The 20,853-nt window shown below is 40.7% G+C and overlaps 1 protein-coding gene across 1 annotated transcript in view; it reads left to right on the top strand.

Annotated features, from left to right (window-relative positions):
- Window positions 1–6,108: 6,108 nt before the first annotated feature.
- The window catches only part of LOC132819689 (alpha-actinin-2-like), a 109,153-nt gene continuing 94,408 nt past the window's right edge, over window positions 6,109–20,853 (top strand). The window contains exon 1 of the mRNA XM_060831347.1: window positions 6,109–6,500. Within this exon, the coding sequence (XP_060687330.1) occupies window positions 6,318–6,500 (183 nt within the window). The 5' untranslated portion in view covers window positions 6,109–6,317. The remainder of the gene's footprint in view (window positions 6,501–20,853) is intronic.

Below are 20,853 nucleotides of genomic sequence, written 5' to 3'. Positions count from 1 at the left end.
CAGGACTGTTCCCTCCCAGTGGGAGAACACTTCAGCAGTCCAGGACATTCGACCTCGGACCTTTGGGTGACCAGCCTCCAAGGCGGACTTCAGGACAGGCAACAACGAAAAGTGCCTGAGTGGAGGTTTAGCCAAGTTTGGTACCCATGCGGATGGCCTCAACTGAGATCTCAGGTTTATGTCACACTACTGGTGACCCCATTGCATTATACACACACAGACAGATGGACACACACATATGCAGACCCTCTCTCATACACACACATACACTCCCACACACAAACCCTCTCACAGACTTAAACCCCTTTACACACACACACATACACACACCCTCTCACAGACACTCATAACATCCCCCCTCCTCACACACTCCCACACACAAACCCACATGCACACATACACGTATAAGTTTGTGGGGTGAATTTGTACTTGCAGAATTACATTTTACTCTGCTCAAAAACTGCATGAATTCATGTAATATTCTGTAAGTCCATTTTATAGATTAGAATCAGTCTGACCATTGTGGCACAGACAGCCTAACACAGGGAACTAACACCTTCAATACATTATCTGGTTGACATGACACCAGTTGTTAAAGTTCACTTGAGAATGTAACTTTAAAAAGAAGTTTTGCAATTTACATATGAAACAACTGAAACCAACATGGTCACTCTTCATCAATATATAATTTCAGTTACATCACACTGTAAATGTTTGCTATAAATTCTGTGTCTTACAATCTTATTCTCCACAACCACCACTGATGAAGGAGCAGTGCTCCAAAAGCTAGTACTTCCAATAAACTTGTTGGACTATAACCTGGTGTTGTGTGATTTTTAACTTTGTACACCCCAGTCCATCACCACCGTCTCCAAATCCTAACCTTTATTGATGGAGTTCTGGTTAGATTGCCATGCTTTTAAGAATTCTCCTGCATTTCTTTGTTTCGCCTGTGCTAGGATGTGTGTGGTTGTCCCAGTCAAAGTGGTGTTCCTCTTTGTCTGTATGTATAGAAACTAGTGATAGTGGATCGTGTCATTTGGTGTTCATATATCCTGATGGCAAGTTTCCTGCTAGTTTGTCTGATGTAGTGTTTTTTTACAATTCTTGCATGGTATCTTGTAGATGACATTAGTTTTGCTGATAGTATCTAATGGATCCTTTAGGTTCATTACTCGCTATTTAAATGTATTGGTAGGTTTGTGGGCTACCATGATGCCAAGGGGTCTGAGTAGTCTTGAAGTCATTTCTGATATGTCTTTGATGTAAGGTAATGTGGTTATAGTTTATGGTTGCCTTTTGTCTGCTTTTCTGAGGAATCAGCAGATTGTATTTATTGAGTATCCATTTTGCTTGAAAACATTGTATAGATACTTTTCCTCTGCTCTTTGTAGTTATTGTGTGCTGCAGTATGATGTAGTTCATTGAAATAATGTCTTGACGCAGCTCCATTTGTGGGTGTTGGGATGATTGCTTCTGAAGTTAAGTATTTGGTCTGTGTTTGGTGTTTTTCTGTAGACGCAGATACGTTCAACTGTCACGTCTAGGAATGGGAGGCTGTTGTCATTCTCCTCTTCATTTGTGAATTTTATGCCTGTCAAGATATTGTTGATGGTGATGTATGTTTCCTCTAATTTTTTCCGTTTTGTGACAACAAAGGTATTATCTACATAGCAGTCCCAAAGTTTGGGTTAGATAGATGGGAAGGCAGCTGGTTCAAGTCTCTGCATTACTGCTTCCGCTATGATATTAGTAATCCCATAGGTGTTCCGTTGACATGTTTGTAAGTTTTGTTATTGAATGTCAAGTAGGTGGTGAGGCGCAGGTCTACTAGTTTGACTGTTTCTAGTCTCTAGGCATCAGAAACTGAAGAATAAGAGCTTTCCACTTGACCAATGTTAACTGAGCCCTTTCTTGGTGACTTTGCTGATGTTGTAAAAACTCCTGGAATTCTCTCATGGGAATAAGGGAACTACATCTGGGAGACTAGGCCTTCTACCACCTCTTTTGTGTCCTTGTGCTCATGATGGAGTCTAAATCCATCTCCAGGTGGTCTGCTCCAACATTGGACACCTCTTGCACATTGATTTTGGACAGTTACCTAGGGTAACTGGTTAGATCTGATCCTCCCCCCCCACCCCCATCGATAACAGCAAAATCTTCAGTGGTATTTCCAAAGAAATGGGCACATCAGTGTACCGGGTCAAACACAGTGAAAGGAGAGGTGGTCTTTCCCTTCTGCATACTCTAGTAACCCATCAGTTGGGCTGTTACAGTTGCAGTTCCCAGCTAGGCCAGGCAAAACCTGAGGGGTATCAAGGGCTACATTTACCTCAGATTGAAGGCATGCAAATGAGTTGAGGGGCAGCCGAAGTCAGTCGTTCATCTCAAGGGTGCAGGGTGAAAAATTAATGGGGGAAAACCGCATTCATTTCTACACAAATGAAGGTATTGTCAGTAACCTCTATCCTTCAAAAGAATCATCTTTATAAGATTTTTTTCTTTAATTTTCACTCTCCTCTCAAATTAGGGAGCCAGAAACAGCAGTCTTGTCTGCTGGAAGCCAAGCTACTGAGTTCCTCTTCCTCTCTTTCCTGAACTTCTTTGGAAGTTCATATCATCAGAGTAGATGTGACAGAAATGGAGAAACTGTGAGAATAGAACAGATTCCTTACAGGAAATAGGGTGGGTGGAAGTATACTCAAGATAGCACTGGGAGCCACAATACGTTGTTCACCCACCTTAGCCTTGCTAGTGCAGGGAAGGAAACAGCCAGATTAAAAATTTTGCAGATAATTCAGGGAAAACTGGGAAGTTGCTTTTTGATTCCATAAGGCATTCAAGAAAGCTCAAAGAGACTGCAGTTACATCCAGCAAACTCCAGGAGGCCATGCTTGCCTATGATCACTGCAAGTACAATTATCTAACAAAGATCATATTCTCTAAATAATTCCCTTTGTAAATCACACAACACCAAGTTATTGTCCAACAGTTTTTTTGTAAGCACTAAGTTTCAGAGGGCTGCTTCTTCATCTGATTAAGGAGCAGCGCTCCGAAAGCTAGTGCTTCCAAATAAACCTGTTTGACCATGACCATGACCTCCTCCCACCCTGCCACCTATAAAAACGCCATCCCATATTCCCAATTCCTTCACCTCCGCCTCCCAGGAGGACCAATTCCACTACCGAACAACCCAGATGGCCTCCTTCTTCAAAGACCGCAATTTCCCCTCAGACGTGGTTGACAATGCTCTCCACCGCATCTCCTCCACTTCCTGCTCCTCCGCCCTTGAACCCCACCCCTCCAATCGCCACCAGGACAGAACCCCACTGGTCCTCACCTACCACCCCACCAACCTCCAGATACATCGTATCATCTTTTGTCATTTCCGCCACCTCCAAACAGACCCCACCACCAAGGATATATTTCCTTCCCTTTCCCTATCAGTGTTCCGGAAAGACTACTCCCTCCGCGACTCCCTCGTCAGGTCCACACCCCCCACCAACCCAACCTCCACTCCCGGCACCTTCCCCTGCAACCTCAAGAAATGCAAAAACTTGCGCTCACATCTCCCCCCTCACTTCCCTCCAAAGCCCCAAGGGATCCTTCCATATCCATCACAAATTCACCTGCACCTCCACACACATCATTTACTGCATCCGCTGCACCCGATGTGGCCACCTCCACATTGGGGAGACAGGCCGCCTACTTGCGAAACGTTTCAGAGAACACCTCTGGGACACCCACACCAACCAACCCAACTGCCCGTGGCTGAACACTTTAACTCCTCCTCCCACTCCGCCAAGGACATGCAGGTCCTTGGCCTCCTCTATAACCAGACCATGGCAACACGACACCTGGAGGAACAGCACCTCATCTTCCACCTAGGAACCCTCCAACCACAAGGGATGAATGCAGATTTCTCCAGCTTTCTCATTTCCTCTCCCCCCACCTTATCTCAATCCAACCCTCAGACTCAGCACCACCTTCTTGACCTGCAATCTTCTTCCCGACCTCTCTGCCCCCACCCCCTCTCCGGCCTATCACCCTCACCTTGACCTCCTTCCACCTATCGCATTCCCAACGCCCCCCCCCCCAAGTCCCTCCTCCCTACCTTTTATCTTAGCCTGCTTGGCACACCCTCCTCATTCCTGAAGAAGGGCTTATGTCCGAAACGTTGATTCTGCGCCTTGGATGCTGCCTGACCTGCTGTGCTTTTCAAGCAATACATTTTTCAGCCATGACCTGGTGTTGTGCAATTTTTAACTGTGTACACCCTGTCCAACACTGGCACCTCCAAACCATTCATCCATGTTAGTCTAGAAAAAGAAGCATCATGTCAAACATCTTTATTTTATGGGAGAATGCCAAATATCTCCGAGACTCCAAGTAGGCAATATCTACAGCCTTACTTTTATTCAGCAAGTTAGCAGAGTTAGATTTTCTACCTGGTGACAATGGACAAGATGAAAAGCTTCCTGCATTACCACCATCACCTTCTCTTAAACTTGGTTTATACCACTGTGGATCTCCTCATTATTACAGTCCTTACAGTTACAGCTCTTTGTTCTTACTTCTGGAAAAATGAATGAACTTGTCAGCTTTCCAATGTGGGGCATAATTCAGGCATGGTTCCTTCTACCTAACATCAACAAAATCATGTCCCAATGTCTGGAGCAACTAATAACCAAGAATAATTGCTGCCAGTTTCATCTCACAAGTTTGGCAGTCCCTTCAATCAGATGGTAATATTTGACACAGTTTTATTAGTTGTACTGTTTCTCTACCACAACTACAAGTCTGGACATCATGATTCTGTTTCTGGTTCTGGCTCACTTCCTTTCCAATCTTTTTATGTTCTTTTGACAAAAGAGAGAAAATCATTTGTGGTCCAATTGTCATAGGAATGATATGCAATCAAGTGATAGCAGTAAATTCTGATCTAAGGATATAAAACATCACCCCCAACAGTGCAATACTACAGTGAAATCTCAACTGAGATGATCAACACCTTTGGAAAGTTGAGACATCCATCAATTTCTCCTGGAATGTAGACAATCAAAGGGTTGCAACTATGGGGTTCGTGCAAATGAGGCAACTCACAGTAATTTCAAACAAACTGGCATCAAAGGTTTAGATATAAAGTTTAAGAAAAGGTGGCAACGAGACTTGAACCCAAAAGTTGTTGACTTCAGAAACAAGGTTTACTTCTTTTTACAGCTATGAGTCAAGACACATTAGGATATGGTCTCCAATTAGTTTTGTTGCTATGTGAAACAATCATACTAAATGTCTCTGTGCTTTGTTTTTACAGGAATGCTACCTGTCCAAGAATATCTCTGTGATTGTTTGGACACAACAGTGCCTAATAAGTTGTAAAGCATTTTGGGATATCCTTATGTAGTGTAAGGAATTAAATAAATGCACTGCATCATTCTCATCGAATGAATCAGAGAATGGTTACTGCTAAGGAAAACAAGTGACACACCATGTCCATACCAACACTCCCAAAGAGCAACTCAGCTAGCACCACTCATCCTTTCCCTGCAGCTGTGATTCTTTGTTTTCTCTTTAGGTGCTTATTCAATTCTTTTGTGAAATCTCAATTGTATCTGTCTCTATTTGACTCTCAGGCAGTACTTTCGTCCATTGAAGAAAGTGTCTTCCTCACATCTGTTTCTTTTTTGCCAATTACCCCTACTCAGTGTTGTCTGTGCTTTTTCAACCTTTACACTGACAGGAACAGTATCTCTCTTTCTACTTTGTCTAGGCTCATCATGATCTTGAGTATCTATTTAATCTTCTCTTGACAGAAGAGGCTTGGAAGGCTGAAGGGCCTGATCTGTGCTGTATTGTTCTATGTTTTATCCTCAGGGGTTGGAATTATTTTCCAATCAACCCATTACAGGTGTGACAACGTTGGACCTTTGGAGCAGATGAGACTGAGACCCGGGTCTTCTAGCTTAGAGGAAGGGAGACTACCACATGGCTACAACAGTCCTCGGTGACGGTCATATCTATTCTTGGATAGTCCCATGCCGTCCAGTCCCGTCCCGGGCGGGTGCGCGCGCCACTCACGTGACCGCGGCTATTTGGACAGGACGGCGGGTGCGCGCTGTGCTGCTTTCTGACAGCCGGGGACAAGGATAGAGGACGGGAGAGGAGCCTGAGTGCAGGTAGCTCTCACAGCAACAGCTTAAAGTGTACACCAGTTGACCTGCCGATAGAGAAAGAAAGATAGATTAAGAATAGCAATACCTAAGGGCTCCGAATTGTGCCGTCCCGCAACTATTCCACTCGAGAGAGAAAAAAACATCATGATGTCCCAAATGAAAAGTACCACAGTGAGCCATGTCCAAAGCCACACCATGACCCAGGTAGAAGAAACGATGCATTACAACCACAACTATGAGAGCGAGATGGAAGAGTACATGATGCAGGAAGAAGATTGGGATAGAGACCTCCTGCTGGACCCTGCCTGGGAGAAGCAGCAGAGAAAGGTCAGTGATTTGTTGCTTTTTGATAAACAAAAATTCTGTGCAAAAAAAATAAAAAGTCTGTCATTCTGATACTCTAGGTAAGTTCTAAACCCTGCCAATTTATTTATAAATTCCCCACGGAAACATCGTTAGCAATATGAATTTGAGAAGCTGCCAGTCATGAAAAGTGAGCTTTTTCATCAAGCAAAGCTTGGTTACAATTAGATTGGGAATGAGTGCGATTATTGTTTGATAAATGGGACAATTCAATTGATTAGTGACTTGTGTTTTTCCAGGAGTGAATTATTCATTTGTATTGCAGTTTTCTGACTAAGTTTAAAGGTTTGTGAAAAACAATCAAAATTGATCTTTACAGTTGTATGGTATTCCACAATTGAAGTGGATACAGGTGCAGTATATAATGAATTTGATGCCAACAGCTTCATATTGTTACTCCTGTGTTCTGCATGGCATGAGAATTGCCAAGGGAGTTTTAAACAGCTAATGACGTATGTTGGATTAGAATGGATATGACACCTAATAATAACTACACACCACTAGGTTTTATCATCCCACTCTAATCCATTGTATTTAACCAGAGTTATTTGCAGCAGTTGCTGTCTTCCACTCCGTTAATAATGAGAAACACTTGTCAAACATTGTTCTTTGAATGTTCTTTCATAACTTCTATTTTAAATTATTTGAAAAAAAATATTGTTTTGGCTGGAGTGCTTTGGTGCACTGCACATTAAGTTGAGAATCACCAACCTCAAATTTACAAATCCTGCCACGGCTTCACTTTCACCTCTCTCAGCAACCTTCTACAGTCCCAGCTAACAACCTTTGACTCAATGATGTCACCTTGCTGGATACTCCTCATCAGCAGAAGAACATTAGATGGTGTTTTCCTGGAACTCAGTTTGTCACCTCCTTTGCCTCTTACACAGAAATGGAGACAAACTTTGAAAGATGTGGACTGGGAGGAAGGGAATGTAATATACTCCCTTCAAGATACTTAATAAATAACAATACCTGAGAATTATTCTGATGAGCAGTGCATGGTCCCTAAAAATGATAGTAGATCAAATTTTTATTGTTTCTGGCTCTTGGGCTATTGATGACCTAACTAATCAATAAGGGAAGCTTGGATAGGTAGGAATGCCTGACCATAATGGTGCATTGATAAGTTTTGTCCTTTTAATCAAACACATTGAAATTTTGTGTAGGCTTTATTAAATACAGCAAATGATAGAAATCTGATATTAAAGCACCAAATGTGGAAAATAGTTTAAAGGGTAGGCTGTACCGGGGGGGGGAAGGAGGAAAGAGAGAAACAATTGCTTCAAGGCAATAACTTTTTGAACATCAGAAACATTTTGAGTATTCCTACATTTTGTGTCTTTATTTCTGTTCAGGAATGTGCACTTTCCACTTTGCACAATTTTCCTATACTTGTTTTCCCAGATGATCCAATAGATGAAGAGACGTGGAAATATGGCATTCAATATGCAGAATTTTCTTTTGTTTTTGTGTGTTACGGTTGTTCAGTGTTAATCATGAGCCCCTTTGATTTAAATAATTGAAGAAACAAAATCAAGAATTTGTGTGGTTGGCTTATTTCTTTTCCTGGTCAGTACGCTCTATTGCATGATGTAAATTCTGACTTAATATTGCTTCTAATCAGTACATTTAAAAAAAATTAACTTCAGCTGAAAGAAGTACTTCATTTGTTTTAGTAAAATATGTTCATGTCAAAATTAGTGAATTTACTTGCCCATCCCATACTCGTGTCTAGATTCTAATGAAATGAATTTTATCCAATCTGATTCTTTGACCCATGCCCATGTTGATACTTTCGTAAAGCTATGTGATTAGTCTCACTGCCCCTTTTTCTCTATAATCTTACAGATACACGAATAATTCCTATTCAAGTGTGTAAGCAATTCACTTTTGAAAGTTACTATTGAATCTGATTCCACTTTTGTTAGTGTCTGTCTTGTGACGATGCTGCTCCTTTAACAAGATTAGGTTATCCTTGATTTTTTCTTTCTAAGAGGGGTCATAAATGCACAGATTCTGAAATGTCTAGGGTTATCTACTTAGAGAAGTTTTTAAATTTTTAAACAAACACTTGTAAACTGAATGGGCAGTGGCCAGTTTTCCCAGATCAGCTTTTCCCTGATTTGGTTTTAGCAGCCAGTCTGGCTGGTTGAGGCTGCTGGTCAAAGAAACCTCTACATGGAAAGTGTTTTGTGCTGAATCTCTCTACCATTTCTCTCTCCCATAAGAACGTGTTTGATTTTTGCTCTTTCTACCAAGGAGTGTTTATGGGGACTGGAATTTGGAATAGCATCATTAAGCTGGGAAATTCTTTTGGGTTTTTGGAGAGGTGAAGTTTTTCTGTATTATGTTCTTTTTTTGTTTGTGTTTCATTTGGTACTCTGTAAATAAATCCTGTTTTGTTTAAAACTGAGGGTTTTTCTTTAACCAGCTTCACCACTCCTGGAATAGCCACTTTTGTACCTGCTTAAAGCAACTAGAAAAGTTAGGGTCTGGGCTACTTTCTTGGAATATTTTGAGGGGCGGATCTGGCCTGGTCCATAAGTCTCCATCCTGCATTTGCTTCAAATAATTGAGATTCCAAATAGCCAGGAAAAAGAGCTAATTTGTCCGAGGGAAGGAAAAAAAACATAGGCAATGATTCATCCAAGGCTTTGTCCTTCTGGACAGCTGAGGCACTATTTGTAGAAACTTCTTCAATGAGAAGTAGTGGACAGAGACCTAAAAAAACTTTTTAAAAATAACATAAATCACAGATCTATGCTTGTCAAGGTCTCATTAGATACTGTGTAACATGGTGGAGTGAAATGACCTTGCACCAGTCGTCACTTACACACTGATATTTTGAAGAGGAGCAGGGGAATTAATGACTCAGTAGTAATAAACAACAGAGCATTGGAAAAATACTTTATAATTATAACATAATTAAGTGAAAAAGTTTTGTTGAAAGTGCTTATTTTCATAAGGTCACCAACCTCAAGATCATGTTTTATGCACACACTTCTAGTGAAAAATATGAAATCTTGAAGCATCATTGTATATCAATTGCTAGATTTCAGCTTATGTTCTGAATTGACTGGAGTTCATATTTACTCTGAAAGGAGAAATGTCTCTGCATGTCCCTGTTTGCACTTTGGTATTATACAGCATAGATGTTAGGAATTTGCACTGTTGACATGAAACTTTGCTGCCCAGGGCACCTAATAGGAATTTTCAGATGTTGAGTCTTATAAGATGTTTTCCCTTTATTTAAAAAAAAAACTGTTTTACATGCAAGGCAAATTGATTTGCCCTGATTTTAAACCTCCTTGTCTTTGTTCTAGTAATATTAGGCAGTATGTAAATGTTGTGCCACTAAATTATTTGCTCCTTAGTAGAACTGAGCTCAGTGGCTTCTGCATTCCTGGTTGCCCTCGTGAGTGCTGACTGTCTCTGCCTTAGCAAGAAGTTGAGCAGTATTTTGCTGATAGTGCCTGCTACAGCCAACCTTCTAATCTTAAAAGGAGTTTGCCCCACTTAAAGGAAAGATGCGCTTTATTACAATAGGTCACAGCTAATTGCAATTGCTACAATTATTAACAAAGAAAATGGAGCTCCAGGGAAAGGGAGGACTGCAGAATCACAGTTGCAGGACTGGAGATATCAGTGATGAGCATGTGAGCCAAAAGACTCTTGAGGACAAGCCTCAAGAAAATATGAGCAGGCGGCTAGGAAGTCACTTCCTGCCACATGTACCTAAGGACCTGGCAACAGTGGCATAAGGACTCTTAATAAACAAAAGCGATGGTCAAGGTCACTGAGTGCATCTTTGCATGACATCTGTCTGCCACACCATAAACCCCACATGCTGCTCAATGCATCACACCCCCATCATTCAACCAGCAGCACTCTGGCATTCAGATCTCAGCCCTAACACCAAGATTCTGCAACACAGACCTACCAATGCTGCCAGCTTCACACTGTTTTCATGTACCTCCAGCTACACACACATCATCAACATCATTCCTACTTTTTTTTTGTAGGACAACAGCGAGGAAAGAAACAAAACCAGTGAGTGACAAGGAACTCTGCATTTCCTGACCCCTGTGAAGAGGTTGGCACATTTTGCATCATGAGGTTGTCTGTGACAGAGTCCATGGCATTTAGCATTGCAGAAAACATTAAGTATGATGATATTTTCCAGGCTTAGATGTCACTTTTCTCCTGCAATGATGAGCAAGCCGCTGAAAGTGTGACCATGGACGTCTTGCTTTACACGCCATATATTTTTCTCAGACCAACCTTCCCTTCTGATTTTTTTTTTTGTTTACAAACATCCAGGAAGAATTACCTGTCCAGGAAGAGGAACAAGCACAAATGATCATTTGATCAAACACTTGCAGGCACCAGTTGAGATACTGATATTCTACTTATGATAAAGATTAGAGCTTGAAACTGCATATGAGTTTCCAGCAGGCTGCTGCCATGCTAGGAATAATGGGTAGTTTGTGTCTGCTCACTGGAGACTAAGGTTACAGACAAGTATTTTTACTGAGGACTTGGAAGGACCTCAATGAAGTGACATACAAGAGAGAAATGATTGGTGTGCACATTGAGCTCCTGGATCAATTAGTTGACCTCCAGAAACAGGCCACTTTGTGGAATATGATGGAGTGTTTCTGAAAGTGGGCTGAGATCCTGGCTTTGGCAGGATGTGTTGCTGCATCTTCACAGGAAGGGCAACAAACCTTACCCACATAAAAGCTGCAATATGTATGGGAGCCATGTTGCCTCGTCAGTCACTCTAATTCACCAGAATGTGGAGAATTTAAATGTATAGCCATAGTTCTGCATGTAGTTATTTCTGTACACTGACGGTGAGTCTGAAAGGGCCTGTGGAATGAGAAGTGAAAGAAGAAAGCAGAATTGCACAATCTCAATTTGGAAGAAAATCAGGATTGGGCAAGAACAGAATTGTGCTCTTGAGCAAAGTACAGTACCTCCCATTTTAAAAGCTGTCTAAAAGCTGGAATACTGTGAATAGTTTTAGTCCCTCTATCTAACAAAAGATATGCTGTCATTGGAAGCAGTCTGGAGAAGCTTCAGGTTGATTCCAGGTTTGGAGGAACTGTGAAATGAGAAGAGGTTAAATAGGTTGGGCCTGTACTCATTGGAGTTTAGAAGAATGAGAGATGACCATTTTGAAACATCAAAGATTGAGGGAATTTGACAAGGTAGTTGTTTTTTTTTCCTTTTGTCTGGGACCAAGGGCAGTTTCAGAATAATGAGTCATCCATTTAAGACACAGATGAGGAGGAACTTCTCAAAGGGTTGTGAATCTATGGATATCTTTATTGAAGAGGAGTTTTGAGAATTTTCAAGGCTGAGATAAACAATGTATAACCAGTAAAGAAATAGTTATGGGGAAAAGGCATGAAAGTGGAGTTGAGGATTATCAGATCATCAAATGGCATAATGGGCTTGAGCAGCTGAATGACCCTTATGTCTATGCCATCTCACTGTATAAGCCTACATTTCTTGTCTTGTATGAGAATATACATTTTGTCAATGGTTCTAATGTTATGGGCTTCTGAAATTGGAACTGATTCTATATTTTAGGAATAACAGGATGAAAGTACTGCCAAATTGTGTACTCCCAATGTAGAATTTAAAATCTGTGCTTCAAAACTTTAAGTGACACAAACTAGAATGCTGATTGTACATGTAGCTGTAACTTTGTAATGTGGATGACTGCATAATGTAATCGCTGCTTTACAACTGGGAAATGGAATGTGCTACTGGTTTCCTCGAAGTGCAATTGTTGGCAGACTGTCTCTTGTATCTATGCACAACCTTGACATTTAATAACTAGACTTGTCTGATAATTTTAGGAACAATGATAATGCTTGCTTTAAAAAGACAGGTTGACATTGCCCAGGCACAAACATATGCAATATGGATGGGGCAGTAGCCTTTAGCAATCTGGAATTATTCTTATGAAAAGTACCTCCATTTTCATCGAAATTTGTCATATAATTTCAGCACGTTTTCTTGACTCAAGTGGACCCGGTCCTGATGGCTTCAGCCTTAAAAAGTGTAGCTAATTACATATTTATCATCGGTTTTAATTTTCCGAAATTATCTTGATTCTGGACAATCCCTTCAGATTGATAGATAGTGAATGTAATTGCTTGATTTTAAAAGGAAGAGAGGCAGAAAGCAGGAAACCATAGGTGTGTTAGTTTAATCTCTCTCAAATGGAAAATGGTAAAATCTTTTATAGAAGGGTTCAAGGTAATCAGAGTCAACATGATTTTGTGAAAAGGTATTCATATTTGACTGATCTATTGGTGTTCTTTCAGGAAACAATGTGCCATAGATAAAGGGAAACCAGTAGATGTGCAGCATTTAGATTTCTAGATGGCATTTGATCAAGTGCCACATTAAAGTTGCAGAAAAATAATCCTCATGGTATAGGGGTAGCTCACTGGAATGGATAGAAGATTTGATCTCTAGGAGAGAGCGAACAGAAGATGTCAATTTGTCTTTTTCAGATTGGCAGGATGTATTATTGTGGTTAGCACTGCTGCCTCGCAGCGCCAGGGTCCCAGGTTCGATTCCAGCCTCTGGCAACTGTGTGGGGTTTTCACATTCTCTTCATGTCTGTGTGGGTTTCCTCCTGGTGCTCTGGTTTCCTCCCACAGCGCAAAGATGTGCGGTGTGGACTGGTTGGGTTGAGAGGCCTGTTTCCACACTGTAGGAAATCTAATCTAATCTAACGATTAGTGCTGGAACTTCACTGTTTGGGAATGCAAATTTAAATACCATGCTGAGTATTGATTTGGTGTGAACAGTCTGAATTGTGTCATTTAATAGTGTACAAATTTGTCAGACAGAACAATGTAATAGAATAAAAAGCAATCACTATAAAGGGCTGGATAGGGCATGGAGTTTGACATTTGAAAGCACTTACCAAAAGTACCTCATTGGTTGTAACGTAGTCAATGTTGTAACGTAGGAAAAACAGCAGCTAATTGGTCACTGCAACCTCCCAAAGTCAATAGTGAGATAACGACCACATAGGCTAGTTTTTGTGCTATTGACTGAAGTATAAACGTTGGCCAGGACCTGCTTTTCCTGGAAATAGTGCAATCAGATCTTTAATAGACAGGAAGAGAGGTCCTCAACTTAACATCTCATATGAAAGACAACCCCCCCCCCCCCCCCCACCCCCCCCACCCCCGCCCCAGGACTGCAATACACCTCCGTGCTACAGTGCAGTGTCAGCACTGATTTATACCAACTTAAATTTGATTTCTTGCATCCCAGTCTTGATTAGTACAAGATGAAAAATTTTACCTCGCCTTTTTTTAGCAATGTTTAAATGGATCCTTTCTTAATTCAATTTACACTAACAGTCACTACCAACGATTCACATGGCAATTAAGTAATACCTTTGTAACCTTAAATGCAGAGTTCTTCTCTGTAATGCTGATGGTATCTCCTTTTAAGTTACCTTGAACCCTAAATGTTCCAGCACCAAAGAAAGCATTTGGTCTGATTGCTGGAGCAATCCAAACTTAATCGTACAACTCTATTCTCTCCACATTATCTTCACCTATAATGATGCCTGCTCACTTCAACTACAACAGCGATTATATCAGACAGCCAGAAGAATTGCCTTCCATTTATAATTATTTTATGACACACTTCTGAGGCAGGTGGGACTTGAACACCTACCTTCTGACCCAGAGGTACCATTACTGCTGCACTACAAGACTTCCATCTTCTGTTTTATCCACTATCAAAATCCTTCATAATTCCAAAGAAACCATTATCGCATCCCTTTGTAATCTTCTCTGCTTTAGTGGCAATTGTCCATCACTTGTATTATTCTGGCAAATTTAGTGTTTACTGTTGATGCGGATTTAATGACCTTGACACAATAGGACACCCAAAACCGTATACAGTATTCTATCTATAAAGTAGCCGTTGGACCACATAAAATAATTATTTCATTTTGCTTTTGTAATTGATATCAACATGAAATCCTTTCCTTTACCTAAACAATCAATAATTATATCAAATTTGTCCAACTTAACTTGTCAGTACGTACTGTCCCTGATTATTTCCAAGTAATTTTCTCATCTCCATCTGTAATTTCCCAAATATCGGTGCAACTAACTATTGGAACATAGTAATAACTAAAATCCTTTTTAATTTTGTAACTTATGGACATGTGTAGCAATTGGACTTGAGTACCATTCAGCATATTAGTAATAGATCCCACTGTTCCTTGTAATTAAACAAATAATGATACAGAAATGTTTGCTCTGTTTGTTTAGAATTAGTTTTGCTTTTTTTTAAAAAAAACATTGTGACCCCAGTGCACCTCTGAAATGGTACCATTGGATGTTTAGAACTGAAACAGCTGCCAGATATGTCTTTTTAATGGGATATTTATTCTTAGTAGCATTAAACTAAAGCTTTTTAAAACCTGAGCTAAGTAAATAAATGAATTGGTCATAAATAGATAATTACTGCAGTTACTACAATAGCGCAGCTGTGCTCAGAGGAGTGATATGGAAGAAGCTTCCAGGTTGACAGGATATTGTCTTGTTATTCACTTTCTTGATTACTGAAGTGTATTCCTATTCTGTTTATTCTGCTGGTGTTATAAATTATAGCTGAACTTGATTGGAAAACTCCTGGGGTGCTTGTGATTATCTATTGTTATGATTTTATAATAGCTAGTAAAGAAACCTCTTTATTTAATTGCCCCTCAGTTATCAATGTTAAAAGTAGACCAGATATTATGAGGTTTAGTTACGCTTGGACTGTTCTTTGGGGCTGAATGGAGCTCCATGTACAAAGTGTACACCCCAACTAAGAAGATGCATTTCATATTAATGAAGGGACTGCCTATGTTTGCCACAGTCCCATGAAAATGAACCTCAAATCATTTCCCTCACTGGCACCTGGAAGATGAGTGAAATCAAGATGTCTAAGAATCTGCAACTGATTTTTAGGAACAAAATATCTCCTGGTGTTTCATGGAAGCATTATGAAACACAAAATATGACAGAATACAAAGGAAATGACCAAAAGCTTGGTCATAGAGGTAGGTTTTAAGATGCATCTTAAAGGAGGAAAGCAATGTAGAGAGGGTTAGAGGTATAAGAGGGAATTCTCGAGCTCAAGGCCTCAGCTACTGAACCAATTGGAGCAATTGTAATCAGGAATATACAAGAGGCCAAACTTAGAGCAGTGCGGAGAGTTTAGGGTTCTTGGTTGTGGAGATTAAAGAAAAGGTAGGTCAAGGCCTTGAGGGAGTTTAAAAATAAGGAAAGGAATTTCAGTATTGCTGTGTTGTGAACACAGGGTGACATGGAATGGTACTTACTGAAAGTTAAGACACAAGTAGTAGAGTTTTGGAAGGCCTGATATTTTTAACAAGTAGAATGTGGGAGGTCAGCCCACAATGCATTGGAATAATCAAGTCTACAGGCAACAGCATGACAAACTGACATTGGTGAAGTCAAGCTTGTTACAGAGGTAGAAATACAGATGCAATCTTAGTAATGGCAAGAGTATGAGGTCAGAAAGTTATCTCGGGATCAAAAGTCACACCAAGTTGACAAACCAACAAGCTTACTCTCAGACTGTTGTCGGTAGGCAGATGGGATCAATAGTTAGGGTTTAGAACTGAAAAGAGTCTTCGCAATATTAATATTACATTTACTGCTCATCCACTATAGAATCTGATAATGAGGGAGATCTCTAGCAACCGGTACCTTCACAACAATGGTTTTGTTCTTAAAATGAAAAAAAAAAGTACTTGATGGCATTAAATGCGTAGGCCACACTGAAGAAACTGCAGCCAAACAGACTTGACACTTGTTTCATCCAAGATTATCCAGTTTTTTCATAGAGGGAACTAAGAGGTATCAAACTCTCATTTTTGTATCGATCACCCCGATATGCAAAACAGCCATCAGGGGTATCTGACGAAATGGTGATGTCGCTTTGTCAGTTCGATCATGACAGTGATCCTTGAAATGAGACTTTCTGGCTGTTGTATGCTTGTGGATAGCCACAATTCCTATCCCACAAAGTGTGTTGGTATAATTCTGCTTACTTTATGCTAGTGCACAAATTGTGACGGATGGGACCAGAAAGCTACTTCCAATGCCAATTGGTGCCTGCAGCTCACCACTTTAATACAAATTAGAGCCAGTGCTAAACTTGGTTCAGCTCATGCTGCTGTTTAAAGGAAGAGAGAGGAATGATTTCTAGAGAGGATTCCTCCTGGTTGCACAAAAAAATTCTTTTACATATTTTAATTTTCAATTTCTGTTGAAATGATTTGAAACAATGCTTCTAAGGACCACAGAGAGCAGAATGTTCAATGCTCGTCACCAGTGGAAGGGCGATGTTTCTTGCAAACTTCATTAATTGGGAACTTAGATTTACATCAAGGTCCTATTGATGTTGTTGATTTGTGTGAACTAATGAGACTTTTGTCTGTTTCCAGCTATGCCATGATGGGTGACAAGTGTTATATTTCCATCTTAAGTATTGGACTACTGTTTCTGCTCAGCAGAGGAGCTGAACCTCAACCCACAGGAATTTAGTAAGCCTTACCAAGTCAATCAACAAATCTCTCTTCATGCACTTCACCTCTCCAATTCTGACAGATAAACTGCCACATGTCCGTGCAGATCAGCTAGGGTGTTGAGATGTTAATAATGCTTATCTCATTTCTGTGCATCTTCAATGCTGTGCTTTTTATCAGCTATTTTCTCCCATTTAACATTCATAGTGTCATTTAAGATAAACACCTACGCAACTAAATATTCACACTTTTGAGTGAATGTCTCAGCTGATACAATAAGTGTTTTGCAAGAATTTTGGCTTGGTGGGCACTGATGAAATCATAATTAAATTCTCCATTCATAAATATTCAGGCAAAAGATTTTTGAATCCCCTGCCATACAGTTTGAAGTGAAGCGGAGAGCTTAAAATGGAATAAACACTCATAAAGCAATGAGAAACATGACACTTGCTGTTGTATTTCTGAGTGCAAACCATAACTGTTGCCCCTCCACTTGCTCTTTGAGCATTTTCCTACAATGAAGGTAAACTAGAAGACTTCATGATTTGCCAGTCTCCAACCTAATGGTCACCATTATGCTGGGTTTATTAATGAGTTAAAGCAGTCCTTTCATTTTCCAACATTTTTGCCCTTTTTCTTTCCTGCCTGCTTCTCATGACTGCCTAACCAGGTGCAACTTGGGGTTTCCACCTTTGCTGAATCCAAATATTCAAGACAAATTATGGATTAAAATATCAATAGCCCGGATTTCAAAACCAGCAACAAAGAGACTGCATTCACTTTTGCCCTCGAAGAAAGCTGTTCATGAAAAGCAAGTGATCTCCATGTAATATGGACTTCTCTTTGCCCAATATAATTTATATCACAAGATCAAAGGTTTCTCCAAGATCCAGTCAAAATATCATCAAAATGCCCAGTAGCCAATTCCATTGAAGTGTTCTCAGTCAATTTTAATTGAAAATTTTAGAGAGTGAACAAAAGAATTTCCAAAAAATATTATTTAGAAACCATTAAATCACATGGATAGATTTGACACTCCACAATTAATGTAAATTGTGGTGCATAAGTTGACTCAGCAAATAAAATCATCTATTTGCATATGCTCAGTATATAAATCTTCCTTTTTAGCCATGATATAATATACAGTAGTCATCAGCTTAAAATTTTAACTCCCTGAATGTATTATTTATTGACATTTCATAACTAGGCACAAGGGCTAAAACAGACAATATGGACTTTGCAGTGAAGATGTGCAGTGACTAAGGCATGCCCATTTTCTGCGCCAGTTGCCATTTTGAAATGTCATTGCCAAACCACCCAAGCCACTTTTACACTTGTGTTTAAGGCAAATGTCATCTTTGGAGAACTTTTCCAGGCTTCAAAGGTTAAGTTACAGACTGACACCTACTTGTGTATAAGATTAATTTTTAAGGCCAGTGAAGCTTTTCCATAGTACTTATGAACTCCGTGTGCTGTTAACACCTCACTTATACCTCAGAACAAGATGCAAATTTGCAAGGATTTTCAGTGAGACTGATGGCAGTCTGATAAAAGGACAAGTTTTCAACAATTCAGTGATTTCGATTTGATTGCAGCATGTAGGAACCTCAACAGCACCTTGCTGCAGGGAGGAAGAAACACAGATAGCAAATTCTAGATCTCCACTTTTTAAACTCTAGGCATATGGACTCTGAAAAGTTGCTTTCAGTTTGAGGAACAATGAAACAAATTTAGAGACTTTCACCATCGTTACTACCACAAAATCCAGGTCCATGATGTATTTCACTGATGGAAATGAATTGAAAATGTTAATGTTTGTAACTAAGTAAGTAACCTTAAACTTGTTTCTAAAGATCAGAACTTTTATTTAAAAAATTTCATGCAATCCACTGGAACAAAAATGAGGACAGTTCTGTCTGTTGACGACCTTAATCTGACTCATTAATTTTTGCTCAAGGTAGATAAGAGGAAAAGGTAGCACAGAATTCAGAGGACAGGTTTACAGCCTATGGTGTACGCTCTCTGGTGTTTTACTATTCACATAGAATCCTAGTTTACTGGTAATTTTCACTTCTATCTGGATAATTGAAGATCGATGGGAGAGCTTGAATGTTCTTTCCATCACATGGTTCACATCAAACTTCAAACAGTACAGTACAGGAACTGGCCATTTGGTCTACCATGTCTGTGCTGACCATTCTAAACTAATCCCGTCTGCCTGCATTTGGTCCATATCCCACAATTCCCTATGAGTTCATGTCCGTCTCGAGATGAATCTTTGCAAACATATCTGCTCTACTACCTCCCCTTGCAGTTCACTGCAGGCACCTATAACACTCTTTGTAAAAATAATCCTTTCCTTGCACATCTCCTGTAAACATTCCTCCCCTCACCTTAAATCTGGGCCTAGTATTTGATATTTCAGCTCTGTGGGGAAAAAGACTCCATGCCTTTTCGTAAGTTTATATACTTCCACCAGGTCACACTCCAACGAAATAATCTAAGTTTGTCCAAACTCTCCTTATAGCTAATACAGGGTTTAGATCAGGTGGTGCAGGGAAAGCACAGCAGGTCAGGCAGCATCCGAGGAGCAGGAAAATTGATGTTTCGGACAAAAGCCCTTCATCAGGAATAAAGGCAGGAAGCTTCCAGGGTGGAGAGATAAATGGAGAGGGGAGGGGAGGGGAGGGAAGCTGGGGAGAAGGTAGCAAAGAGTACAGTAGGTGAACGGGGGTGGAGATGGAAGTGATAGGTCAGAGAGGAGGGTGGGGGAAGGTAGCAAAGTCCCCAAAGGAGCCTTCCACATCCATCAAAGTTTCACCTGCACATCTACCAATGTCATTTATTGTATCCGTTGTTCCCAAAGCGGTCTCCTCTACTTTGGGGAGATTGGACGCCTCCTCACAGCGCTTCAGGGAACGTCTCTGGGACACCTGCATCAATTAATCCCACCGCCCGTAGCCCAACTTTTTAACTCCCCTTCCCACTCTGCCGAAGACATGGAGGTCCTGGGCCGCCTCCGCCGCTGCTCCCTCACTACCTGATGCCTGAAGGAAGAATGCCTCATCTTCCACCTCGGAACACTTCAACCCCAGGGCATCAATGTGCACTTCCCCAGTTTCCTCATTTCCCCTTGTCTCACCTTACCTCAGTACCAACCTTCCAGCTCAGCACTATCCTCATGACCTGTCCTACCTGCCAATCTCCTTTCCCACCTATTCGGTCCACCCTCCTCTCTCTCACCTACCATCTCCACCCCCCACCCCTACCCCCCACCTCCCTCCCCCCAATTAACCTATTGTACTCTTTGCTACCGTCTCCACAGCATCCTCTCCCCAATTTATCTCTCCACCCTGGAGGCTGCTTGCCTCTTTCCCTGATGAAGGGCTTTTGCCCAAAACATCGATTTTCCTGCTCCCCGGATACTGCCTGACCTCCTGTGTTTTTCCAGCACCACTCTGATCTAAACTCTGGTTTCCAGCGTCTGCAGTCCTCACTTTTGCCTTGTAGCTAATACATTCCAATCCAGGCAACAGCCTGCTAAACCTCCTCTCCCCCATTCCAAAGCCTCCACGTTTCTGTAATGTGCCAACCAAAATGGCGCACAATACTCCACATGAGGCCTATCTACAGTTTTATACAACTGCAACATGACTTGCCAACTTTTATACTCAATGCTCTCACTGAAGGTAAGCATACTGTATGCATTTTCATCATCTT

The sequence above is a fragment of the Hemiscyllium ocellatum genome, chromosome 10, assembly GCF_020745735.1.
Source record: "Hemiscyllium ocellatum isolate sHemOce1 chromosome 10, sHemOce1.pat.X.cur, whole genome shotgun sequence".
Taxonomy (NCBI): Eukaryota; Metazoa; Chordata; class Chondrichthyes; order Orectolobiformes; family Hemiscylliidae; genus Hemiscyllium; species Hemiscyllium ocellatum.
Note: the sequence above shows the minus strand (reverse complement) of the source record. Positions and strands in the feature narration are given on the sequence as shown.